Here is a 27,816-nt window from a genome sequence, read left to right on the forward strand (position 1 = left end):
TAACAGGGCTTAGCACACCCTGACTACAACTCTTAGCAAGGGATCAGTAGGTAAACACATAGTGTAGGTAGGTGCATCACTTACACCTCACTAGAAAAGCATGTCGGTCCACGGAGAGTCTGCTGAGACTCCCTTAGTGGTCAGTGACCCTCCACAGGTCGTGTCACAATATGCAGCTCTTAGCTTCAAGGAGATGAGACAACTGTGTGCCTCCAGGAAGCTAAACCAGGGTTCTAACCCTACCATCGCAATTCTGATAGGTCTCTTAGAGGCGTACGATGCTAGGAGGTCCTCTAACACAGGTCCCCCCAGTGCTGATGGGAACATGCCTCCCTTAGAGGGAACCCTCGGTGACCCAGACCTCGACCTCCACACAGAGGAGGAGGACGAGGAGGAGTTAACAGAAGACGAGGCAGACAAAGGTCCAGTGGTAGTCAGCAGGCTTACAAGGACCAACTTAAGCAGGCATGAGAATGGAACTGGGGGAGCCCCGGGCCCACGCTCAAGCAGGCCTAACCTTGGGAACGGACGAGCTAGGTCTCTCTCCAGAGGCTCTGGCAGATCGGTTCATACACATGTCTCTCAGGCATCTTCTCAGAGAGGAATGACGTCCCCTCAGAGAAGGGAGCATGAAGCGAAGATGAGGGAAGTCAATCTGAGGATCGAGCGGGAAGAACTTGCCCTCGCCAAAGAAAGACTTGCCCTGGCCCGAGAGCAGAAGTTAAGTGGGTTAGATCCCACTGGTGGCAGCATTCTCAATAGAGAGAAAGACAGGGGTATAGACACTAGACACCTGAGTAAAATAGTGCCCCCCTTTAAACAAGGGGACGACATCCACAAGTGGATAACTGCTTTGGAGAGGGCCTGCACTGTCCAGTGCGTCCCCCCAAGTCAGTGGGCAGCTATACTGTGGCTTTCCTTTGAAGGTAAAGGAAGGGACAAGCTCCTCACTACGAGAGCTGAGGATGCTAACAACTACCAAGTCCTGAAGAACACACTGATTGATGGGTTCGGCTTAACCACGGAGCAGTACCGGGTGCTGTTCCGGGACACCCAGAAAATTCAGTCTCAGGATTGGACTGACTTTGTCGATTGTGCCACTAAGGCTTTGGAAGGCTGGTTGCTGGGTAGCAAGGTTACTGATTACACAGGATTGTACAATCTTATCATGCGAGAACAGATTTTAAACAACTGTCAGAACCAATTGTTGCATCAGCACCTTGTCGACTCGGATCTGACCTCTCCCCAAGAATTGGGAAAGAAGGCAGACAGATGGGTCAGAACAAGGGTCAAGCAGAACCAGAACCAGGGTGGTCAGAAGAAAGCAGACCAAAAGGGTAGTAACAAGAACGAACAAAATGACCAGAAGTCTTCGACAGGTCCCCAACAAACCAAAGAGGGTGGGGGTCAGGCTTCACAGAAGAAGAAGACTCAAGAAGGCGAGTCAAAAAGGTGGTGCCAATACTGTAAAAGTAAGACTCACTGGTTTAGTGAGTGCACCAAGAAAGGAGGGCAAACTCCTGCCACTGCAGCCCCTAAGGCACCTGCACCCCCTAGTACAGTCAGCAGTGGTAGTGCGCCTCCCAAGGCATTAGTTGGGTTAACCTTGGGAACCGAGGGGAGTGACGACTTAGTCAGCACGCTCACTCAGGCCGTCCTTGTCTGTACAGGGGATATGGATATGTCCCCTGATGCCAGTCCCAATACTTTGGGCAAATACAGACAGACACCTTTGATCAATGGAAAAGTGGCTCAGGCCTACTGGGACACTTGTGCCAGTGTCACCATGGTGACGCCTAACTTTGTGGACCCTGGACAGATCATGCTAGGTACCAATTACCTAGTGACCAATGCCAGCAACGTCACTACCAATCACAGTATGGCAGTTGTTGATTTCTCCTGGGGAGGGGTAAGTGGCCCGAAAAAGGTTGTGGTTAGTTCAGACCTCCCCGTAGAATGTCTGTTGGGCAATGATTTGGAAACGTCACAATGGTCAGAAGTGGTGCAGAGGACTCACATGGAAATGTTAGGCTTGCCAGCACATGTCCTTGCTGTGACCAGGTCACAGGCCAAAAGATGCCCCACTGAACAGGTACTGGATCCTGGAAGAACGGACCAGACACCTTCCAAGAAGAGGAGCAGTAAGGGTAAGGCTTCGCCTTCCCCCTTGCCCCAGGTCGTGGATCAAGTCTCTGAGGAGGCTGACCTTAAAGAACTGAGGGAAACTGAGCCGAAAGAGCTTGAACCTGGCCAGGTTGAGTTTCTGGGCTCAGGGGGACCCTCCAGGGAAGACCTGGGGAAGGCACAGTTAGACTGCCCCTCACTTGAACCCCTCAGACAGCAGGCTGCTGCTGAGGCTGCAGGGAACGCCACAGGTACCCACAAAGTGTACTGGGACGATGGACTCCTGTACTCCGAGGCAAGAGACCCCAAACCTGGCGCGACCAGGAGGCTGGTCATCCCCTTGTCTCTGAGAGGTTTCCTTCTTACCTTGGCCCACGAGATTCCCCTTGCAGGTCACTTAGGCCAGAATAAGACTTGGGACAGAATTGTTCCACACTTTCACTGGCCCCACATGTCCGAAGATACGAAGGAGTTTTGCCGCTCCTGTGTCACTTGCCAAGCCAGTGGTAAGTCAGGTGGCACGACAAAGGCCCCCCTCATACCACTACCGGTGGTGGGGGTACCCTTTGAACGAGTGGGGATCGACATTGTCGGACCAATGGAACCCCAGACAGCATCAGGGCACAAGTTTATACTGGTGGTGGTGGACCACGCCACTAGGTATCCTGAAGCTATTCCACTTAGGACCACTACAGCACCTGTGGTGGCACGGGCCCTACTTGGAGTGTTCTCCAGAGTGGGCTTCCCTAAGGAGGTCGTCTCAGACAGAGGTGCAAACTTCATGTCGGGATATCTGACTGCTATGTGGAAGGAGTGTGGTGTCAACTACAAGTTCACCACACCCTATCACCCACAATGCAATGGGCTTGTTGAGAGATTCAACAGGACCCTAAAAGGGATGATTCACGGACTACCTGAAAAGCTTCGGCGGAGATGGGATGTCCTGATACCCTGCCTCTTGTTCGCCTACAGAGAGGTCCCGCAGAAGGGGGTTGGCTACAGCCCTTTTGAGCTTCTGTTCGGACATCCTGTAAGGGGACCCCTTTGTTTGGTAAAGGAAGGATGGGAGAGACCTCTCAGAAAGCCGGCATCAAACATTGTGGACTATGTGCTCGGTCTCCGCTCGCGGATGGCGGAGTACATGGAAAAGGCGTCTAAAAACCTTGAGGCGAGCCAAGAATTACAGAAAGCTTGGCACGACCAAAAGGCTGTCCTGACTGTGTACCAGCCTGGACAGAAGGTGTGGGTGCTGGAGCCAGTGGCCCCAGCAGCACTCAAAGACAAATGGTCTGGGCCCCACACGATCATTGAGCAAAAGGGAGAGGTCACCTACTTGGTAGACCTGGGAACTCCCCGGAGCCCCCACAGGGTGCTCCATGTAAACAGGCTCAAGGCATATGTCGACAGGGAGGGCATGGGCTTGCTCATGGCCACAGATGAGGGACAGGAGGAGGAGAGTGACCCTCTCCCGGACCTGCTCTCTCAGAACCCTGACGATGGGTCAGTAGATGGTGTTGTCTTTTGTGGCAGCCTCTCTGGACATCAACAAAAGGATTGTAAACAGGTTCTTCAATCCTTTCGACATATGTTCTCTCTGACGCCCAGTCAGACCAATTGGTGTACCCATGAGGTCGACACTGGGGACAGTCTGCCCGTAAAGAGTAAAATCTATCGGCAACCTGATCATGTCAGAGACTGCATCAAGACGGAGGTGCAGAAAATGTTGGAGCTGGGAGTCATTGAGCCCTCGGACAGCCCCTGGGCTAGTCCCGTAGTTCTCGTGCCGAAACCTCACACCCAGGGCGGTAAGAAAGAGATGAGGTTTTGCGTGGACTACAGAGGTCTCAATGCAGTCACTAAGACTGACGCCCACCCGATACCAAGAGCAGACGAACTTATCGACCGGTTGGCTTCGGCCAGCTACTTAAGTACGTTTGACCTGACAGCTGGGTATTGGCAAATCAGGTTAGCTGAGGAGGCCAAGCCCAAAACAGCATTTTCTACCCCGGGTGGGCATTATCAGTTCGTGGTAATGCCCTTTGGTTAGAAAAATGCACCTGCCACCTTCCAAAGGCTGGTGAATCGAGTTCTCACTGGGTTGGACGACTTCTGTGCGGCGTATCTGGACGATATCGCTGTCTTTAGCTCCACCTGGGAGGATCACCTGGTCCACCTGAGGAAAGTGTTAGAGGCCCTGCAAAAGGCAGGCCTCACTATCAAGGCCACTGAGTGCCAGATAGGGCAGACACAGGTTGTATACCTGGGCCACCTTGTAGGTGGAGGCCAGGTTCAGCCATTGGAGAGCAAAATACAGGCCATCCAGGACTGGGCTCCTCCAACCACCCAGACTCAGGTTCAAGCTTTCTTGGGCCTGACTGGTTATTACCGGAAATTTGTCAGAAATTATGGATCCATTGTGACCCCGCTAAACGACCTGACGAGTAAAAAGATGCCAAAAAAAGTTCAGTGGACAGCAAGCTGTCAGAAGGCATTCGATGACCTAAAGCAGGCCATGTGCACAGCACCTATCCTAAAGAGTCCAGACTACTCCAAACCATTCATTGTCCAAACAGACACTTCGGAGCTGGGTGTGGGAGCTGTTCTATCTCAACTGAATTTTGATGGTCATGACCAGCCCATAGCTTTTATTAGCAGGAGGCTGACCCCCAGAGAGAAGAATTGGTCCGCTATTGAGAGGGAGGCCTTTGCTGTGGTTTGGGCCCTGAAGAAGTTGAGGCCATACTTGTTTGGCACTCACTTCAAAATTCAGACCGACCATAAGCCCCTCTTGTGGCTAAATCAAATGAAGGGTGAAAACCCCAAACTACTTAGGTGGTCCATTTCCCTCCAGGGGATGGACTTCACAGTGGAGCATAGACCTGGCACTGATCATGGCAATGCAGATGGGCTCTCCAGGTATTTCCACTTAGAGCAAGAAGACTCACCTGGTCAAGGTTAGCTTATTGTCCCAAAGTTTGGGGGGGGTCATGTAGGAGAGTAGGGTCTGCAATCCTATGATCACCCAGATTTTTTGCTTTTGCTTCATTGGTTTACGACTTTCCCCGGCTGTGGGCCTGCCAATCAGACCCACAGCCTAGCTGTTCTCTCTCGAAATTAACACACATGTACATTAGGTGCATCCACTAATTGGAACTGGGCCGCCTTGTCAGTCCCTGTCTCAGCATACCACAGGTATCCAGGGCATCGGTGTACCCAGGGCCTACCAGGGGCTGCAGCATGTATTATGCCACCCCTGGATGGCCGCCCAAATCTGACACAACTGGCTGCACGACAGCTGGGGCAAAGTGGTGTAATCACCCGTTGCTGTAGGTGTAGTATTCCTACACCTAACCCTAAAATGGACACACGGATTCCTATCAGTCACTCCTATGGCAGGCCTTATCAATCCTGAAGGCAGAGTGCAGGGAATCATGTGGGACGGTGCTCTGGCGCGAGCTGAGCCCGTCGACGGCTTGCGGAACCAAGTCCTAATAGCCGTTCCATGGTGACGCGGGCCAACTCCTTTGACATGCATTATAATCCTTGCGGTTATTTGCTAACTTTGGCATCGCATCACCTACACATGTCGAGTAAGGTGTCATACGAATTGGAATACGAACCCCTCGCCAGTTCTGGCGACGGGGTTAGCATTCCCCCCTTTTAGAGGGGCACGACATGGAAGTAACCTTGAACCCCGGTTAAAGTTGACTCAAGCCTCAGCATCACAAAATGGATGCTGCCACCAGACACAAGCCTGACCTCCTGCTGCTGGGAGACCTTCCAGCGAGGAGAGCTTGGACAAAGGGTTTCCCGTCGAGGGCGGTGTTAGCACCATCCCAGACAGGGTTTGTGTATCCCAGGTAGGCAGGGCTGAAAGGAAGGTGATTGCAAGTGGCACCCCGGTGCTCACTGTGCATAGCCCGGCTCAAACCAGTTTCGGGGGCACACCAGCCCCTGAGCTGGGGCGAAGCCGGACAAAGGATAGGGGTGTAACCACCCCCCTCCTGGCCCCACCCATAGGTAGGACCTAGTCACGGGCCAGCCCCTTTTCTTAGAATAAAGGTAGGAGCGAGTCCCCTTCCCAAATTGGATAATTCTGAATCTTGAACTACTTTCCACGAAAGGAACTCTTGACTATTTTCTGAAGACTCTCCCTTGTGGCTAAGGAGTAGTCACCCTGCACCAGCAGGCACCACCTACGCGCTTGCGGTTTGCTGTAAGTCTCTCCTACGGATCAAGACTGCCCAGCTCGACGAGACCCGAGTTCCCTGCCATCTCTGACCTTTTACCTACGTCATCAGCCCAGCTGAGAGTCGTAGGTGTGACGAGACCTGCGGGACCGGCCATCTTCAGAACCTGCACGACGCTTATCTAGCACGCCCACCGAGGGACCCTCGAGTGAGTGCACCTAGGGTTTGAGAAGCCCTAACCCTGAGCAGCTCCAGCACCGAAGTCTGCCTCCCCAGCATCCACGAGATCTGCGTGGGGGCCCTTCCGCTCCTTGCTGTTCACCGCGTTGTCCGACCACTTGCCGACCGGCTTGTGGCCCTCTTCACGACGCACCACGATTGTTTCATCACTAGTCTGGTTGCTCCAGACTGGCTCTTGCTCCCCTTCAACAGAGGAGTACCACGGACCCTCCTGGTCCACTCCAGACGCCATCTTGACTCCACCGCGTGGGCTTGCCACTGCCAAGATCCGCTGCCCCATTCCTGGGCCCAGCATCATCGACAGCAGACACCTTCGTGGGACAGCTCGCCCTCCATCCTGGTCGCCACCGCGCCTCCTGGTCCGAGCTACAGCCGAGTCCGACGTCATCCACTCACCTGGTCGAGGTGACTTCAGCCGGTACCCTCCTGGTGCCCACACGATCGCTGGCTAACGGTTGAGAACTGAGTCCCCTCTGCTTTCAGGTTTCCTTCATCCCCGATCCAGGCTTGGATCTCGCTGAACATCGTCACTGGTCGCCTGCCAGCAACTCTTCTTTCAGGCTCCTGAGACTACAACGAGGACCTCCGACATCTTGCCGAACCTCCCGCAGCCGCAGCCTCTGGGCTAGGTAACTCGAGCATTTCGGTGCTCCATCGCAGGTTCGCTTTACAAGTGTCCAGTTCCTTTTTCGTTTAGTCCCGCTGAGCGGATCACTCCGGAATCAGTAACTGTAGACTTTCTAACCTCTCCCCTTCCACTTGCAGTGTAATGGTTTCGTGCCCTCGGGCATTTGTGTAAATTGTGCAACCAGAAGTATTTTCCTAAGAGTTTTGTACGGTGCTTAGCTCCCTGACTCATAAAGAGCCAGGGTAGTCCTGTTATAAATAAATATCCTTTATTTTCATAACAACTTGTGTGGTGTCCTTTCACTTGGTGTTCAAGGGGTATATGTGATGGTAAACAGCTGGCTTAACACGCCCTCTAGAGTTTAGCCTAAGACTGCTCGTATCCACGCTACTAGGATAGCTGGTCTATAAGGTTGACTTACAACCAATCATCAATAAGGGTCGTTTGGAATGATACACAGTGATCACTAGAATAGTGAGCACTACATATCAGGCCAACTTCTCACACACTGCCTCTGAGATAAGCCTGTCTGCTCATACCAAGCCACCAAGGGGGTGAGCTGGGGTTATTTTAGGAGTGTACCCCCTTAGCCTGACTAGAAGCAAGGGCCCCTACTTAGTCAAAGGTATCTACTTCTGCCAACTGGAGACCCCCAAATCTAACAGAGCTGTAGTACTATGATCATTTTTGCCAGGGCTGTTCTGCCTATGGGGGCTAATGGCGGAGTCCTCCAGAAACCTACCTGGGTCCTTATGCCTGCCAGCGCTTTACAGTTGTTGCCTTCGAATAGATCTGCTAGGGAATGGTAAAGTTTAACTCCTAGGTAGTGACGGGCTTGGGTGCTCCAAGTAAGTCTAGAGTTTCCCACGATTATCTCTCTTGGAAGGAGGTCTGGAGTCAACCGGTACATGGTGGACTTCGCCCAATTAACTTTCAGCCCTGCTGAAGCCGCAAAGTCTGTTAGTGTGGTCCAGATAGAGCTGAGGTCTGATGTGTTGTCCCACTCATAGAGCAGCAGGTCATCAGCATACAGGGACACACTTTAGATGGTGCCTGCCAGTGGAATACCCCACACCCCCCTCTCCTGGCGAAGGAGGATTGCCAGGTGCCCCATCGGCATGGCAAACAGCAGGGGGAGAGGGGGCATCCTTGTTGTGTGCGATGTTCTACCTGGAGGGGGGCAGAAAGTGATCAACCCAGACGCACTATAGATGTGAGCTTCGTCTCCAGACGTCTTGTGTATGCCTGCAGGGTGGGGCCTATCCCCATCTGTCTGAGTACTTCGAAGAGGTATGGCCAGATCAGAGTATCAAAGGCTTTCCCCAAATCCGGGATCAGGCAGCCAGCCCTCGGGTAGCTGTTCTAGACCTGATCCTGGACATGGATCAGTCGATGTAAGTTTTAAGAGATGTTCCTCCCTGGGACAAACCTGCATTGGTCCGGGTGTATTAACGGCAGGAGGACTTGGACGAATCGATCCACTAGGATCATGCCGAGAATATTACAGTCTGAGGACAACAGCGTTATTGGCCAATAAGAAGTGAGAAGTTGTCGGATCACAATCAGGTTTTAGGAATGATACTAAGAGAGATTCACGTAGCCAGCCTGGGAGTTCTCCTCCCTTCAGTGCTGCTTTGTCCTTGGCCACTAATCATGGCACCAGTTGTGTGATGAAAGAACTTTAGTACTCCAGTGGCAGGCCATCTATGCCCGGGGCCTTGTTACGTGCCAAGGCCTGGATAGCTTGTTTCAGATCTGTGGGTGTGACCTCTGCCTTGAGGGTGGATCTGTCTCCTGCCGAAATTTGGGGTATGTTAAGGGAGCAAGGAATAGGTCAACAAGCATCTATCAGTTCTGTCCCGGCTCCTATATACCCTTGTGTAATGGTCATGGTAGAGCTACGGGATGTCTGCTTGTGAGTGGGCCACGACCCCTGCGGAACCGATTATTTCCATTATTGGCCATGTTTTTATGGGCTAGCCAGGCCAGAAGGGCTCCTGACCAATCCCCTTCCCTGTGCGTCCTAGCTGCGTATGCTTTGAAGTTGTACCTCCGTAAATATACTAGTGCTACTGCATATGCTGACTTGGCTTCCTCGACCAGAGTCGGTGACACTTATCCCATGTCCGCATCCCTGGTCATGGCTGACAGCGTGTTCTCAGTTTTTTGTAGATTCTGATCGAGCCTCCTGCAAACTCCCATGATCTGTCTGATACAGGCTCCTCTGACGATCACCTTAAAAGCATCCTATTCCAGCATCCTAGTGGATGCTGTATGGGTGTTCACCACAAAGTAGTCCCGAAAGCTGGTTTCTTGGTCATGGCGGAATACCGGGTCTTCCAGGCAATCTCGCAGCAATTTCCAAGTGGGGACCGGGGGGAGGGGTGGTCGCCATTTAAGAGTTAGGAGATGTGCGTCAAGGTTGGATAGGACCCAGCCTAAGTAGTCTACATGCTGGGTCATGGGAATTATTGTCAGTGAGCACGGAAACTGGTCAAGGCACACTCGTAGGTTGTGGAGGATGGAGTGGAAGGAATAGAGTTTGGTTGCTGGGTGCCGGCTTCTCCAAGTGTCTACTAGTGCCCAGTGATTTGCCCAGGAACGGAGGTGCTCTGTTTCTGTGTAAGCCGGAGAGTGGGGGTGGAGGGCTGGTACCGATCTAGGGAAATATCCAGTATGTAGGATGATGTCATAAACTGGGCTAGGGCTTCTGATAAAGAGTCCCAGAATGATCCTTGCTCAGTGTTCGGGGTATTTATGCTGCCTATTAGTAGTGGTTGGCCATCTATGAGCCCTTCTAGAAGCGCATATCCTCCCCTCTGTGTCCACCATCTCCCGGGTTTCCTGGAATGGAACCCCAGGCCTGAGTCAGATCCTCGCCCCGGTTGCATATGTGGAAAATATGGTAGCGCTTAGGGTGCCTCACCCTAGTCTACGCAAGTGCTCTAATTCGCCCTTTGTGCGGTGCGTTTCTTGCAAAAGGGTTATCTGTGCTTGTTGGCACTTGATGGAGGAATAGACTGCGTATCGTTAATGCCCTGAGTGCATTTCCCTGATGTTTAGGGTGAGGAGACTGATATCTGTGGCTAAGGCCATGATGAGGTATTAACTGTGGTCAGGGGAGGGTGACAGGGAGACCCTTGTGCAAGCTGTACCCCCACCCTGGGTTTTGCTGGTACTGAATAGTTTTGACGCCGCCCATTGCAGGAATTTGATTGTGACTCTGGGGAGTAAACCAAGTATAATGCATTTTAAAAAAGGAATGCCGAGGTCAAAAACCTTTTAGTCTCTTTACAGACCAGTAGAAGAAACTGATTAGGTGCAAACAATAAACAGATGCTTCTAAGGATGTTCTTAGCTGAAGTAATTTAGTTGGTGCACAAACAGTCAGAAACCAAATCTCAAACCAGAGGCTAGAGTAGCATGTAAGGTACTGTCAGGACTTACTCTTTGTTGTCGTCGTGGTAACTGGAGACACCCACGAGGTATCTTCCATAGGGCACTCGCCAATGGAAATATGCATCAAAGTCATTGACATAATAAGTCCACTGGCAATCATGGTTTTTGTTCGAGTTCTGAGAGCAGCAATAAATCTTCCACCTATGAAAGAATAAAGTAAAAATTGGGAATATTAGCAAAGGTTAAAATTGGTTAAGGGGCCATGGGAAGAGGTGAAAGGAAGTAGGAGAGATGAAACCGCAGCATTAGGAATGGGGAGGGGGGGGAATGAAGTTAAGGGGGGAATTAAGTTAATTAACAAAAGAGTGAGAGAACAATTAAAAGAAGGACGTCAACAATTTGGAAGACGGTTGTGGAGAGCGCTTAGAGTACATTCAGGAGAAAGACTGATCAGATTTTCGGAGCAATTGGCACTTTAGGAATACTGCTGGAGCGTTAACAGCAAATATTTTTCTTAAATACTTAGGGTTGTAGCAAGAGAAGTAATTTTGAGAGTTTTTTTTTTTTTTTAAAGACACGGGGGCATATTATCAAGGACCGGTGCGAAATATCGCAAAGCATGCTTAGTGCTTGCATATTTATCGGCGGCTATCTCTGGAATTTATCGCCCGGTTAGTGCGTTATCAACAACGTGCATCTCCAAGGCGATAAAAATTCCAGAGATAGTGGGGATATCGCAGTTTTCCATGGTGGAAAACGGCGATATCCTAGATGATAGGGCCTGTGGTCTTAGCCACACAATCCACCCCCCATGTTAGGTATGCCTTAGTCAGGAATTTAACAGACGTTAAATTCCTGCGTTAAAGCATACTTAACGAGATTTTAAATATCGCTAACCTTCATTGTCAATAGGACGAAGCTGGGTTAGCGATATTTTCCCTAGGGAGTCTTGTCAGCAGTGCTTAATTTGTGCCGGGGCTTTCCGGTGCTTAGCACCGGCACCTAATTATCAGGGCCGGGTCTTCGCTACGGGACTTGGTAAGTTGGCACAGAGTGTTACTGTTGAACTTGTGTTCAACTACTTCTCGTCCACAGGCTCCGTAGTACTGTCTTCTGCCTGCTCGTCGACGTCGTCCGACCCGAGTTCCGAGTCATTAGTCATGAGTCAGTCTGTCTGACTTCTTCTCAGAGATCTCTAAGGTTTTTTTCCCATTTGCATATTTATATAGCGCAAACTCGACCCGAAGGTATTGGAGCGCTGTACATGAGCGCCGTATTTACATTACACATTCAGGCACGGTGAGATTAAGTGATTTGCCCAGACTCACAGGATGTGGACGCGACCTCGAGGCTTGAACCCTGGTTTGCTGCACCAAAGTCGGCAGTTTAAGCCGACGGACCAGATTCTCTCCTATGTTGAATGCAGTGGCACTGGCAGCCGTTAGTTCAGTGTTTCCGGCCCAGTGGGTGGGACACTGAGTTGGGCTGATTTTGGTTCTCTGCAGGGGTTGGGGCTCTGCGTGGCAGGAGGCAGCATGCGCAGAGTTTGTCAGATTGATGATTGGGCACGCATTCCCCTCCTTGCCACGCCCCAGCACGGCCGCATCCGACCACCGATACATCGTGGTTCAAACAACCGTTCACTCACTTCACTGTCTTCAAGATTGAGCGCGACCCGGCAAACATTGGCGTTGAGCCTTGAATAGCAGCCATTGCTGGTAACAGCTGCACCAGGTGAGACAGGGCCTGGTAGGCCTAATCAGTTAAGATAAAGCCGTGCAAGTGCGGAGCAGCCTAAGGCAGTGCATAGAGTCCCGAGTGAGTCCCACGTCCCACTCAATGTATACTGTCTGGTCCCATCCCACTCAGTCCCAGCTAAGTGTGTTGCGGGCGCGCATGTGAGCCTCGGCTGGCCTGCCCTGGCTGATCAAAGAGGAGACAGATTCATGAATGAATCTGAAATCGGACTATTCTATATATGTTAATGGCGTGGCGGCCGTTAGTTCGGTGTTGCCGGCCCGGGCTCAGGCTGTATTTGGTTCTACATATTTGCGGGGTAGGGGGGGGTCACTTTTAACTAGAATCCAGAGGAGGCTCGGATTGGTTGCAGATGCTTCTGGAAGCGCACCGCTTGCGCTTCCTTGGTGCAGCTGCCGTCATTCTAGGACCTCAAGCCTTTGGTAAAGAATGTCAAGCTCCAATCTGTCCTCGGCCCACGAGCTGCGGCTGCCCCAGTCATAAATTTGGCTCAGGGTAAGTGTTGCTGGTTCACTTGATGCTTGGCATTTTCTTATATTTTTTTCATCATGCATTGTTTTCCCGCTTTTCAAATAACGTTAATCATGAAGCAGATTAAAAAATACTTTAGCGATTGTTGCAGGCTTGTCTCACTCTGTTTCGTCTCCCTGACAAAGTATTTTTTTTTTATTAGCACCGACATGTTTATCGTATATCATAAAGGGAGTGCTATCCTTTGCTAAGGTGACTCTGCAATCCAAGAACTTTTCATTTTGACGGGTACACGTACACCCAAACGTTTATTCAGGCACATAGATTGTATGCTAACCTGACGTGATATTTATTCTTCCGTGGGTCAGTGAAGCGAAAGCCTAACAGTGCAGAGCATAAAAAAGAGGGAAACACATAATCTGATATTCAAAATGGTGTAATTCCGGTGGCGATAATCTTTCGAAACTCAGGGGTCAAATCGATGGACATCAGAAGTCTTCACACAAGTGGGTGTGGCATACAACTTTCTAGAGGTGAGACAGACTGGGTTGGTAAATCGAGTGAGAGAGAGAGGTGATGGATGATCTATTTTTGTAGATACTGATGTTGATAGACGTGATGATAGGGCTTTATCATTCAGTCGGTTCTGAGGTTGGGAGGAATTACACATAGATTACTTATGGACAAGCAGTTGTTGTGGTTTGCTGTCCTACTCGTCCACTAAGATCCTTTTCCATTACACTGTTATTAGGAAGGGGGTATGGGTTGTTGATAATTGGAGAGACAGCCGGGGGGGGGGGTGGTGGGGGGTGTTTATTGAGTCAACTGACATAGGGCCTTGAAGGGCTTCGGGTTCATTCAGCACATCCGGCCACTGGGAGGCAAAGTTCACTCCATCAGCTAGCATGCGCCGCCACCTCTAAGTTCGGCATCTTCCTCTGGCTTCTGTCTTGAACATTGTACCGTTAATGCCTGCATTTCAGGAGGTCACTGGCACATCAAGGGTGTCATGGGCTAGCAAAAGGCTAGCTTCAGTGGGGTCGGTTGGGCCTGTTACACTCCTTGGCCTATTTACTGCCACACCTGCTGCACTAATGATAATGGCACCCCAAGCCTCCCTCCTCTGGCCATTTAATTCTTTAAAACTCTTGGGCCCTGTACCCTCCCTGTCTTACAACTCTGGCCCACTTTGCATTAGTGTCTTTATGGGTGCCATGGACCCTAATGGAAGCAAGCAAAATGGCTCCTGTATCCCCTCTTTGGTAGTAAAACAGCCACAAGTGGCGTGCATTGGTGCTATCACAACACTGGTGTCTGGCCCCTCTGACACTAACGTAGAACCAGGGACCCTGGACTAGGGCTGTGCCTCTGAGCCTCTTGTACTTTGTCTGGTGCTTTTATGGGCCGGACCCTTCCCACAAAGGAGCCAGAAAGCCCCTTTGCAGTTCAACTGCTTCTTTTACTTACCACTGATTTTGTATTGAAAAATGGTAACGTGATTTCCTTTGTTCATTTAACGTTTGGATTGCTCCTCATTGTTCTGATTGTATATCAATGATCAGATGCAGCGCAGAGAAGAACAACGCTGATTTACACAGTTCAGAATTTTTTTTCTGTCTGTGGACCCTACTTCCGTGGTTCCTGAAAGCTTGCTGTTAAGTGGCATTGGCGAAGAAAACTCAAGTGATACAGATAAAATGGATATTACAATAAAAACTATATACTCTCAGAATTGATGGGTTTGGATTTGACTGTCTGTATAAATGAGCGCGCATGCTCGGCCTATGATGGGGTTTGTCAGTGTTTATTACAAACCTGTGTATTGACCTTTTAACTTTGAAGCATCCAGCACACATTTCTTCCCTTAACTTTAGAGTCGAACCGATCTCTTCAAAATGCCAAGGCTTGGTTTCCAATACGTGCTCTGTCTGAACTCCAAGCTGATTTTTTTTCAGCTTGAGCTTTTAATTAACAAGCCACATGCATGCAAATGGGATTCAAAGTACACTGATGCAATAATGTTTTCTGATCATAGCACTGTTATTTCTTTCATTTTTAAGTCACAGAGGAATTGCTCAGATTTGTGATCATAGGACAAAATGGATGCGAACCTGCTTCTCTCGCGGTCGCTTGACTGCTGCGGCGCCTACTCGGTTACCTCTCGAAATACTTTAGTTTTCTCTCCCAGTGCCGCCTCTTCCATCAAACCCAGTAGCACGGGTCACGGCGCTCCTGATTTTGGCCATGTGTGTCATGTTAGAGGGTATCCAGGCCCTTGGGCAGGTGTGCAAGTGTGAGGTCCTCGAGGTGCTTAAGTGGAGAACTAGGTCTTCAGCTTTTGCAGACCTCAAGAAGTGAGAAGGTAGCTCTAATGTGTTTAGGCTTGTGGATGTGGCTGGAGCCAATAAAGGAAGTGGGTGGGGCCACTGGAGGTTGTGGGCGGAGCTGAGGAAGTCGGTGTGGCCTCCTAAAAAAATGTGAGCACCTGCACTTCATATTTTACAAATTAAGCACTGCTTGTCAGGCACGCCTCCTTTGCATCTAATTAGCGATGCGATGGGAGGCTTGCTGACAAGGGGCGCTATTGCAAGGAAACACGCGCTAGCGTGTCCTTGTTGATAATGGGATAATATCGCTGCTTTTTGCCCGAAAACGGGCTCTAAAGCGGCAATGATATTATCGCCACACCTTGTTGATATGCCCCTTGCTCTATTAGGAATGAAACTTTGTTGGAAGGCGGACCCCGAGGAGTCGGCGAGACCACTCAGAGGGGGGCCCCCACACTGCACGAAGTAGCCGAGCGCTGCAGAGAAGCCTCCTGAGAGATCCTTCTCCTATCACGTACTAGCACAGTAACACCACCACACAGGACTCAAGGAGGTTGTTTCAAGACGAGCAATTCTTTATCAGCACTAAAAGGTTACGGGATCAATATTTACATGAAAGGGATCGAGGGATCCACAAAGTCTCAGTGTCTCGTTAGAAGGGTAGGGGTAGCGGGACAGTCTTCGGCAGGAGCTCGGTACGAGGGTACCTGGGGCCCAGTTCTTATCCTCAAGCTGGAGGACCTCCGGATCTCGGAGGGGTCGAGCCGCGACGGCGTCAGCAGGGCTCTGGCGTTCAGTTCGTGGAGAGCCGTGATCAGATCAGCAGGGCTCTCAAGATGGTTTCTGCTCAGCTTGAGCCGCGACGTCGTCAGCAGGGCTCCGAGGGAGGTTTCAGCGAGGTTGGGCCGCGACAGCGTCAGCAGGGCCCGGATGTTCCGGGGGGGGGCTTCAAGGTTTCAGCAAGAAGGAGCCGCGACGCAGTCTGCAGGGCTCGCGGTAGTTCAAGCAAGAGTTCTTCTCCGTAGGGTCGGCCGCGATTCAATCAGCAGGGCTCTCGACTCCGGGATACAACTGCCGATCTGTGGCGGGGTCGCCCCAGATATAGGTCTGGAGCCCTTTGATGTCCGGACCCTTGCGCCCGGGGGGGCGGAGAGGCCGGGTGGAGGTGGCCAGACGCCCAGCAGGAGAGGCGCCCGGCCCAAGAGAGCTAGAGGCCGATCGCACCTCGGTGTGTGGGGGCGGTTGGGGGTCCCATCGATACCGCCCTCCGCCAGGGCGATGAGGTGTTCACGTGACACCCCCTGGCCAGTTCTTGGTGCCTCAATGTCTGGGCCTTGCTGGGGCCGAGGCCGGGTTGAGCGGAGTCCTGAGGGCTGGCGTGCAGTGTCACGTGGCAGGTGACAAGATGGCGGAACCTCGAGGCGCAGGTGACCTCGGGCGGCCCGCACGGGTAGCTCGTGGAGGCTAGGGCGGGGAACGGGCCCATTCCCCGGGAAGTCAGGACCACGCCACGAGGCCGGGTCCAACAGGCGTCCCCCCCCCCCCCCCCCCCAGCCGAAGGCGGAGAGAGTCACCCATCTCCTTGGGGATTCTCCTCGTCAAGGCGGAAGAAGCGGGACAGGCCGTCCGCGTTGGCGTGGTCATTGCCGGGTCGGTGTTCGACTGAAAAGTCCATCCCTTGCAGGGCAATGGACCACCGCAGCAGCTTGGGATTCTCGCCTCTCATTTGCATTAACCACCGCAAGGGCCGGTGGTCGGTCTGGACCCGAAAGTGGGTACCGAAGAGATAGGGCCGGAGCTTCTTAAGGGCCCACACTACGGCGAAGGCCTCGCGCTCGATGGTGCTCCATCGTTGCTCCCGGGGCAGCAGCCGTCGGCTGATGAAGGCCACCGGGCGGTCGAGTCCCTTCTCATCAACTTGAGACAGGACGGCCCCGATCCCATATTCGGAGGCATCTGTCTGCACGATGAACTCCTTACTGTAGTCAGGGGCCTGGAGTACAGGGGCAGTGCACATCGCTGCCTTGAGAGTTTCGAAAGCTGTCTGGCAGCGAGGAGTCCAGTGCACCTTCTTGGGTTGTTTCTTCGAAGTGAGCTCTGTGAGAGGCCCAACAATGCCTCCATAGTCCCGGATGAACCGCCGGTAGTACCCAGTGAGGCCCAGGAAGGCCCGCACAGCGGTCTGGGTAGTAGGGGGTTCCCAGGCCTGGATGGCATCGATTTTTGGCTGGAGAGGGGCCACCTGCCCGCTTCCCACTTGATGGCCCAGGTAGGTCACTGATCCTTGGCCGATCTGGCATTTGCTGGCCTTGATCGTGAGCCCGGCCCGCTGGAGGGCGGCCAGGACGGCTTTGAGGTGAAGGAGGTGCTCCGCCCAGTGGTTGCTGTACACGGCAATGTCATCCAAGTAGGCCGCGCTGAAGGCCTCGAGCCCGGCCAGAACCTTGTTTACAAGTCTCTGAAAAGTGGCCGGGGCGTTCTTCATGCCGAAGGGCATCACCCGAAAGTGGTAATGCCCATCAGGGGTAGAAAAGGCGGACCTTTCTCGGACGCCGGGGGTGAGCTGGATCTGCCAGTACCCGGCGGTGAGGTCCAGCGTGCTCAGGTAGCGGGCGGCCCCCAAGCGGTCGATGAGTTCGTCGGCCCGGGGTATAGGATGGGCGTCCGTTTTGGTCACCGCATTCAGGGCTCGGTAGTCTATGCAGAATCATAACTCCGAGGGGTGGCCGGGGGCTGCGGCCTTTGGTACCAGGACGACAGGGCTGGCCCACGGGCTGTCGGAGGGTTCGATGACCCCCAGGGCCAGCATCTTCGCTACTTCGGCCTGGATGCATGCCCGCACTCGGTCGGGTACCCTGTAGGCTCGGTGTCGCACGGGGGGGCTCTCCCCGGTGTCGACGTCGTGGACGCACCAGTGGGTCACCCCCGGGGTGAGGGAGAAGAGGGCTGCGTAGTCCTGCAGCAGTTGTTGACAGTCGTCACGCTGTTCCGGGGTCAGGGAAGAGGCGAGTTGGACACCTTTGATGGATCCGTCGTGGACGTTGGACTGCAAGAGGTCGGGCAGGGGCTCGGAGTCGTCCTCGCCCCCCTCGTCGGTCGCCAGTAGCAGGCTCAGTTCGGTCCAGGCAAAGTGGGGTTTGAACCTGTTAGCATGTAGAACCCGGAGGGGGTTTCGGGGGGACTCCAGGTCGACTAGGTAGGTGACGGGGCTTTTCTTCTCCACCACCTTGAAGGGCCCGGTCCACTTGTCCTGGAGGGCGCAGGGTTCAACCGGGGCCATGACCCAGACTCTCTGGCCTGGCTCGAATTCGATGGTAGAGGAGTTCCGATCGTACCACCGCTTCATGTCCTCCTGGCTGGCCTCGAGGTTGGCTTCGGCCATGGCTCGGAACTTGCGGGTCTGGTTTCGGAGAGTCAGGAGGTATCGGTAGACGTCAGGAGGGGCGCCTTGGAGCTTCGTCTCCCATCCCTCCTTGACCAGGCTGAGCGGTCCGCGGACCGGATGTCCGTACAATAGTTCAAACGGGCTGAACCCCAGGGACTTCTGCGGGACCTCCCGATAGGCAAACAGGAGGCACGGCAGCAGGACATCCCATCTCCGCCTTAGGGGCTCTTCCAGGCCCTGGATCATTCCCTTTAAGGTTCTGTTGAACCGCTCGACCAGTCCGTTCCCCTGAGGGTGATAGGGGGTTGTGAATTTGTACGTGACCCCGCACTGCTGCCACAGGGACCGCATGTATTTGGAAATGAAGTTCGTGCCCCTGACGCTCACCACTTTGCGGGGAAATCCCACTCGGGAGAAGATCCCCATCAAGGCCCGGCCTACCACGGGGGCCGTTATAGTTCTTAGCGGGACCGCCTCCGGGTACCTGGTGGCGTGGTCCACGAGGACCAGGATGAAGCGGTGGCCCAGGGCGGTCTGGGGGTCCAGGGGCCCCACGATGTCGATTCCGACCCGTTCGAACGGGGTGCTGACGGCTGGAAAGGGCTGGAGGGGGGCCTTGACCCGACCCCCCGTCTTCCCACTGGCTTGGCAGGTCTGGCAGGACCGATAGTGGTGGTCCACGTCTCTCCGCTTCCGGGGCCAGTAGAAGTGGGTCACCAGGCGGCTGTACGTTTTGTCTTGCCCTAAGTGTCCGGCGAGGGGCACGTCATGTGCCAGGTTGAGAAGGAACTCCCGGAAGCGTAGGGGGACCACCAACACGCGGCTGGCCCCGAGTTCTGCCACTTTTTGCTCGCTGTACAACAGGCCCTCGGCCCAGTAGACCCAGTGGGTGCCGGTCTGGTCCCCGTTGGCTTGTGCGGACGCTTGTTGTCGGACCCCTTCGAGAGAGGGTCAGGACTGCTGTTCTTGCTGGAACTGCTCCCGGGTGGGGCCCCCTTCGTGTCGCCATTGTGCAAGTTCTGGTAGGGCGCCCAGGGAAGCAATCTCTTCGGGGGAGGATTCACTAGGTCCAGGGTCGGTGTCCGCCTCCCCCTCGCCGCAGGCGGGGGGTGGTGCGAGCCCCTCGGGCTGGGCGGTACCGGGGGCCAAGGACGAGCGGGGGGCCGGGGCGGTCATGGACCGGGTGATGGCGCAGGCCCATTCTGATAGTCCCAGCATTCGGAGGTGCTCTCGTCGCTCTACTTGAGCCCAGGGGGAACTCTCCAAGTCATTCCCCAGGAGGCAGTCCACGGGTGCGTCGTCGCGGACCGTCACCTTTAGTAGGCCTGTCACCCCTCCCCACTCGAAGGGGACCAGGGCCATCTGGCACAGGCATTCGCTGTTGTCGGCCGTCCGGACGGGGCACAGCACATTGGGTAGGATCTGTTCGGGGGTCACCAGGTGGCAGCGGACAGCGGTGACGCTGGCGCCGGTGTCACGAAGGGCTTCGGCCCGTTGCCCATTGACGGTGACCTGCTGCCTGTACTTCTGGGTGTTGCTTGGGATGGGGGTGCGGGGCACCATTTCTCGGCTACCCAGGCAGACCAGGGACATGGCTGCCGGCTCCCATTCGGTGGTCCCTCGGTCGAGGGTTTCTCCTTCTTCTTCTCCCTCTCCCAGGGCGGCGGCCGCCAGCTGTCTGGGCGGGGGCCCGCCGGCCCCGCTTCTTCGGTTCAGGGGGCAGACCGGGTCGCTGGCATAGTGTCCGGTTTGTTGGCAGCCGTAGCATGTTACTGGTGGCCGTGGTCCGGTTCTGGCCGGGGTCGCCCCCCTTCGGGCTAGGCTCGGGGAGAGGTGTTGCTGCGGTGGCCCTCGAGGGGGGCTCCTGGGGGCCCCGGCGGGGGGGTCCCGGTTCCTGTTCGGCCCTCCCCCTCCACCGCGTTGGCGGGGGGGTCCGGTGGGGTTCCTCTGGTACTCCCCCATCGAGTTCCGGGGGGCTCGGGAGTTGACCCATCGATCGGCCTCGACGGCGAGTTTTCGTGGGTCGGTCATCTTGCTGTCGAGGAGGTGTTGCCTTAGCTCCACGAAGCAATTGTTGGAGAGATGCTCCCAAACGATGAGGTCGACCAGCTGCCCGTAGGTGGTGGCTTTGCTACCCTTGATCCATCCTTCTAGGGCCCGGCTGAAAAAGTCCACATACTCCACCCAGGTAGTACCCGGGATCTTTTTGCAGTCCCTGAACCGCTGGCGGTACATTTCCGCGGTTAGCCCGTAGCGGGTGAGCAGGGCCTCCTTCATGTGGTCGTAGGAGGTCATCACCTCCTCCGGCAGCTGGAGCAGTGTGTCTCGACCCTCACTCAGGAACCGCCCCCACAGGCCGGCGCCCCAGTCCTTTCGGGGCACCCGATGAGAGGTCATGGCCACCTCGTATGCCTTGAACCATTGTTGGATGTCGTCATTCTTATAGTACTCCTTGACGACCTCTTTCGGGATATGTACCTTGGCTTTGGCAGGCGGTAGGGTGTCTCTAGTGCTGGGGGTGTCGGTCCCCCCGTTCTTGGCCTTGATTTCGAGCTCTTTGAGACTTCGCTCGTGCTCAAGGGTCATTTTTTTTCCTCCAACTCTCGGTGCCGTCTCTTCTCTTCTATCTCCTCTTGAAGCCGTAGCTGCTCTAGGGCCAGTTTTTTTTCCGCCAGCTGGAGTTCGCCGTCCAGCCGCAGTCGTGCGAGTTCTAGTTCGTGGTTCCGGACCTTCTCCCGCTCTTGTATTTCTTCTTCGGAGAGGCCGGTTTCTAGGCTCTTTCTTCCTCCGGTTGCCGGAGTCAGTGCGGTTGATGTGGCCTCCGTCAGGGGCAAGGGACCTTCTTCCTGGGAGTGGCCTGCCTCGGCCTCCAGCCAGGTCCTCAGGGCTTTCTGCATCTCCTCTTTGGTACCTAGGCCGGTGGTTGCAATGCCTTTGTCCTTGCAGAACTGTTTCAATTCCTTGTGCGTATATTCCTCCAACCGTTCGGGCTGGAACTCCATGGTCGCGTTGTTTTCCTGGTTGCTCATGATTTCTGTTTGACTGGATGGGTAGCTAGTGGGTACTGGCTGGTACGTACTGCGTTCGGCTCGGATCCCGTCGCTGGCCACCAAATGTTGGAAGGCGGACCCCGAGGAGTCGGCGAGACCACTCAGAGGGGGGCCCCCACACTGCACGAAGTAGCCGAGCGCTGCAGAGAAGCCTCCTGAGAGATCCTTCTCCTATCACGTACTAGCACAGTAACACCACCACACAGGACTCAAGGAGGTTGTTTCAAGACGAGCAATTCTTTATCAGCACTAAAAGGTTACGGGATCAATATTTACACGAAAGGGATCGAGGGATCCACAAAAAGTCTGTGTCTCGTTAGAAGGGTAGGGGTAGCGGGACAGTCTTCGGCAGGAGCTCGGTACGAGGGTACCTGGGGCCCAGTTCTTATCCTCAAGCTGGAGGACCTCCGGATCTCGGAGGGGTCGAGCTGCGACGGCGTCAGCAGGGCTCTGGCGTTCAGTCCGTGGAGAGCCGCGATCAGATCAGCAGGGCTCTCAAGATGGTTTCTGCTCAGCTCGAGCCGCGACGTCGTCAGCAGGGCTCCGAGGGAGGTTTCAGCGAGGTTGGGCCGCGACAGCGTCAGCAGGGCCCCGATGTTCCGGGGGGGGGCTTCAAGGTTTCAGCAAGAAGGAGCCGCGACGCAGTCTGCAGGGCTCGCGGTAGTTCAAGCAAGAGTTCTTCTCCGTAGGGTCGGCCGCGATTCAATCAGCAGGGCTCTCGACTCCGGGATACAACTGCCGATCTGTGGCGGGGTCGCCCCAGATATAGGTCTGGAGCCCTTTGATGTCCGGACCCTTGCGCCCGGGGGGCGGAGAGGCCGGGTGGAGGTGGCCAGACGCCCAGCAGGAGAGGCGCCCGGCCCAAGAGAGCTAGAGGCCGATCGCACCTCGGTGTGTGGGGGCGGTTGGGGGTCCCATCGATACCGCCCTCCGCCAGGACGATGAGGTGTTCACGTGACACCCCCTGGCCAGTTCTTGGTTCCTCAATGTCTGGGCCTTGCTGGGGCCGAGGCCGGGTTGAGCGGAGTCCTGAGGGCTGGCGTGCAGGGTCACGTGGCAGGTGACAAGATGGCGGAACCTCGAGGCGCAGGTGACCTCGGGCGGCCCGCACGGGTAGCTCGTGGAGGCTAGGGCGGGGAACGGGCCCATTCCCCGGGAAGTCAGGACCAAGCCACGAGGCCGGGTCCAACAAACTTGGATCAGAGATACTTTAAAAGAATAACATGGGAGATGGTGGGTTGGGTTGGGAAGCCGAGACAAATGCTGCTTGACTTATTCAGGTGAGATGAAAGCAGCAATTGAACATTTGTAGTGCGACTGGACAATGAAGAATGGTTGTATTGGATCTAAACATGAGTTTCGGTTGAGTTGTCTTGCTGCTGTACATCTGCTGAGCCTCTTACAGTTCATGCACGTTGTTAAGTTTGACTCTGAAGAGTATTTGTGTTCGTGATACTGGACTCATTGGGATGGGTGGGCTACCTGTGACAGTACACCTGTTGAAATCGCCGTATTGACTTAAGAAGTAGGTACAGAAGTATGTAGTGATGGCTGTAGTTGCCAAAGAAGATAGACAGTGGAACTGATGCAGGATAGCAGTTGGCTTGAGGGAATGGTGTTATTTCTTAGTGCTTTCTGGTGACAGTATGAATTCAGTTTTAGGTCTGTGATAATGGGTGAGTTCTGTGTAGCTGTGAATTTCTGTCAATAGTTGACATTGCACAATTCTGAGTTAATGGGGGGATGTTAGGTCTAATCATCTGTTGCGGCTGTGATGCATTCATAGGTCTAAAGGGTGCTGCAGTGTCCACTAAATCAATGATATTATTTAGCACTTACTACCCTGACGAATCACCGAAGCTCTTTGTGGTGACTAGCACACAACTCCGGAACCCAGGGTTCGAGACAGGTGATAGGTTAGTAATCCGTGCTCCCCGTTCCCAGTAGAATTAGTTGAATTAAGGTTGTTACGTTGGTGCTTTGTTATCTCATGCATTTACTCTAGTGTTTTCTGAATAAGAGTAGATTCATTTTACGTTGAAAATAAAGGGAAGATGTTAGATGTTAATGGGAGTGGAGGGCATGTGTGCCTGTCAGTGGGATGAATTGGATGGAAGTCCTGAAAGTGTGTTTGAAAGTCCATAGAACACAGAAAGGTTTGGGATGAGTCAGAGTGGAGGAAAGAAGTGGATTTTAGTTTTTTTATTTAATGATTTTTAAGTTTATATTACATGATGGCAGTAACCACTATGGGCTTCATTACGATGAGGCTCAGACAGCCTCCAAACGCAGTTCAGAGCCTCATCGCGGTTTCAAAACCAACAGCCTCATTACAATGGAGCCCATCAGCCAGTCAGAACTGGCACGTAATCCCTATGGATGGCATTTTACCACATCCGGATTACGATGTCGTTTTCCGGCAGGGTTTCCATGCGGGGCTTTCCAACATGGAAACCCTGTCGGAAAGCAACTTTGGGGCACCCTTGCAGTGCCCACTTCAGCCAGTGGCCTCTGGTTGGGGTGCGAGGGGGTTTCATCCCTGCATCATTTGCCAGGCACCGTGAGGTGCCTGATAGGCAGTGCAGGGATGAACACAAACTCCCTTTTCTGTATGGGAGCTTGTGCTGCAGCTGGTTTCTGACCACAGCACAAGCTCCCATACAGAAAATGGATCTTGCGACCGCACTGGTGTCGGGCGAATGCAAGTCCACCTAACATCGAAATAAGACCCTAAGTGTTGTTATCCATGAATCCACAGTTTCCACAGGAGGAGCATTTTTTGTTTTACTCAGAACTTTGATGCAGTTTGATGAATCTTCAGCTCCTTCCTAGAATGTTTTGTGGTGAATTCATCGAGCTGGGGAGGAGTAATTTGGGGATGTGGCGGGCCAACATACTTTTTTCCGCATGCAATTTTCCCTACGTCTAGAAAATTAAAAAAGCATTTTTTGGGTCCATTGCAGTCACATGGAGTTCTCGTGGGGGCCAGGATGCTCCCCCCACCCCAGAAAAAAAAGAAACCATGGAATGGAGGTCTGTGGCTGGTTGGCCACTCATGGGGGGGTTGGTGCCTGCGGGGCACTGGATTCTCTGCAGCCAACTCCCCAGGGGTTGACTCCCCTTGGGGGTTAGGGTAGGTAGGTGGATGCAGTCTCGGAGGATGGTCGCAGACGTATAATTAATTTACAGAAACATATATAGCTATATATGTTCATTAAAATATATATTTTTATAGCGATACATGTATTGAACATATACATACATGTAATACAATTTAACATGGCCAAACACACATTTTGTGCATAAATATACATAGATTTTTTTTTATTGTTTTCAATTTTTACATATATGCATATCTTTATAAACAGAAGCATACACCCTTATACTTACTCACTTGTATATACAGAGCCTGATTTAATTAATCAAAGATAAATATTTCATCATGTTAGAAAATACATTGATTTTTTTAAGGTATTTGTTGGAAATCAGGACCTGTTTGCAGTATAACCTCACTTTTGCTCCGTTTGAGACCCCTGGGTGCATGTTTTCCAACTCTGAGAGTGCCCTGGGCACCCACTGTTATGTGAAAACACACACATGCATTAGGGAACACTATGTGTTAGGGTACCCCTATGATTGGCATGACCTAACCTATACGTCCCTAGTACGTAATAGGGCAGGGGGGATTAAAACTACCAGGAATTCCCTAGTATACAGTAGGGCATGGCAGGTCCTTTCCGCACTTGCATGTGTGCACTGGTGAGAGCCTGAGGCCATTTGAAATGCAGCCCCATGTTGGAGCACTGCTTTTAAAAGTACATTGTGCCCAAATTTGATTTTGGTGGTAGGGGCACTTTAAAAGTGCTAACTACAATATATTGGCACGTTAGGTATTCCCAGGGTCTCCCAATGGCATCGCAGGGGTGAGAGGTCACATACTTATAAGGAGGGCCCTTATAAAAGAGGTTTTATATGTCCTGGGGATACAGAAATTGCACATTTCACTTTCCACATTGCAGTAAAGTGCTTCCTAAGATCGACTTTTGTGCTAGGAGCACTATGGAGTGAGGATTTTATTCTATTTTTGCATTTCCAGCACCTCTAAAGTCTCCCCTGCCTGGAATGCCTCCAGTGGATTTGTAAGGGTTTTGTTCAGGTGCATTGTGGCAAATGTGGTCCCAACCTTCTAGGACCATCTTAGAGATTCCAGACCCGTGTATTGTGTATTGTGTTTTGGACACGTTGAACCCTCAAGAGGAAATTCAGAAAGAAGTTCCAGAAGTTTGGAGATGTTTGGAGCAACTTTGGAAAAAAGCTCCATTAGGGGACCGACTCAACCGCGAGGGCCAAGCTGCCCACCTTCAACCGTGAGCTGGCCTGGCCTGGCCTGCTGGTTAGTACCACTGAAAAGCTCCAGAGGTCCAATTTCCAGAGTTTAACTGGCGGCTCCATGGAAAGCAGCCAGCGAACCTTCTCTGAATCCAGACTGGTGAAGAGCATAGAGGGACCCCAGCAGAAAAAAGCTTCAGAAAAGTTTCTAAGTCCGAAGGTAAAATCTCAACCAAGATTTTTTAATATCTACACATATTGTTTTATGTTTATAGAAAGTATGAAGACAACCTCATTTACATAACCGGAAATAAATATTTTGTTGTCTTATGTGACTATACAGCTGTATTTTTTCAATATCTAAATATATTGTAATGGCCTTATAGAAAGCATAAAGACGAATATACATAGGTACAGGTACCTGTTCGGTAATCATGTGTACATAATCCAAAATATATTTAGCATACAATGAAGCATAATCCCGTACACAGAGACTAATTTACACATATGTTATCTGCATATTCGTGGAACCAGAATTGCATTGGTGTACTAGTGAGTGTTTGGGCATGTAGTAGTTGGTGCAACGTTTATGTAGAAACAGGTGTAAAGGATGCTTCTGTTGTGTTAGTGCTGTGTGGGACAGTTTATGTTTTATGACCAGCTGCTTTGTGTGAAAGTTTAGTTTGTCTGTATTAGCTGATTTGTCAGAACGACTAAGATTGCCATCCTATGCATCTCATCCGTGAAAATGGTAATATTTCATGTGGCAGTGGTTCTGCTTTATTTGATCCTGAAATATGTACAGCATTTTACAACCTTCTTATGCATTAACAGACCCATAAGGAAACATTAGATGCATCACGTAGAGATGCAAGACCAAACGTTGATCTTCATGTTAATTTTTGTTTTCAATTACTGCATTATGAACCCATCTGCTAGACTGGTCTTCTGGGGTTAGAGTGGACTCACTGCATGTGTGTTCATGGCAAAGGAAGGGAGTGAATGGATGCGCCTGGGCAGAATGTAGTCAATGGTAAAGGATGGGTTTTGTGTGTTGCTTTGTCATTGTCACAGAGGATAATTGTGTTTTATGTGGAAGTGAATTCATGAGAATAAGCAGGTTTCTTCTGGCAATGCTATGAAAAATGGAAAATAAGAGGCAAGTATAGTGTGGCTGTGGTTAGTGTTTGTCTTCAGCAGTTGGTTGATGGCAATGGTTTGATATTGCTTGGTAATGGTGTGTGTGAATAGTGAGTCTCATTTGGCAGTAGTTTTATGATTGAATTGGAATGGTGATGGTCAGTGGAACAGATTGTTTTACGGAGCCTGTGGTTGGTAGGAGAAGTGCACTGGTCGCAATGGTTTGACACAAGAGCTGTTGTCATAGCTGAGTTGTGTATCAACAATTGCTTCCTAATTTTTGGGTGAAATTACCTCCTGTCCTCATAATTGTCCTGATGATAGCTATGAAAGCCACTGATGACGGATCCCAAAGGGCAGGTATACGTGAACTCCTTATCAAAGTCATTAACGTATGGGCTCCAGTAACAGTATGGTGATCCACTGAATGTGTTCTTGCAGGTGAAATCCCACACCCGGTCCTCATACCCGTTGTGATGCTGACTAAAAAGAAAATTAAACAGTGGTCAATTGAAATGCTCCTCCCTGAGATTTTAAATGTTCTATTAATAACACATTAATATGTTATGAGTATGAAACATTTTTAAATCACTCTTTGTTTGTTTTATGACTGGTTGCTCTACAATGTTCCATATCGAGTTGGTGCTCATAAAATTGTGCACATTTTAATACCATCATTTAGAGTACAACAGAAAACAATAAAAAAATGTATCAAACTTGATCTAGTGATGATGTGTATATATATTGAGGGTTGGTATGTAGGACCTCCTCCTGC

General features: G+C 52.1%; 1 protein-coding gene across 1 annotated transcript in view; it reads right to left on the reverse strand.

Annotated features, from left to right (window-relative positions):
• Nucleotides 1–27,816, reverse strand: part of LOC146854152 (hemagglutinin/amebocyte aggregation factor-like) — a 169,049-nt gene that overhangs the window by 21,853 nt on the left and 119,380 nt on the right. The window contains exons 3-4 of the mRNA XM_085651930.1: nucleotides 27,336–27,524; nucleotides 10,630–10,782 (exon numbers count right to left, since the gene is read on the reverse strand). Coding sequence (XP_085508056.1) covers nucleotides 10,630–10,782; nucleotides 27,336–27,524 — 342 coding nt within the window. The remainder of the gene's footprint in view (nucleotides 1–10,629; nucleotides 10,783–27,335; nucleotides 27,525–27,816) is intronic.

Source organism: Triturus cristatus, chromosome 4_1 (genome assembly GCF_964204655.1).
Source record: "Triturus cristatus chromosome 4_1, aTriCri1.1, whole genome shotgun sequence".
NCBI classification, from domain to species: Eukaryota; Metazoa; Chordata; class Amphibia; order Caudata; family Salamandridae; genus Triturus; species Triturus cristatus.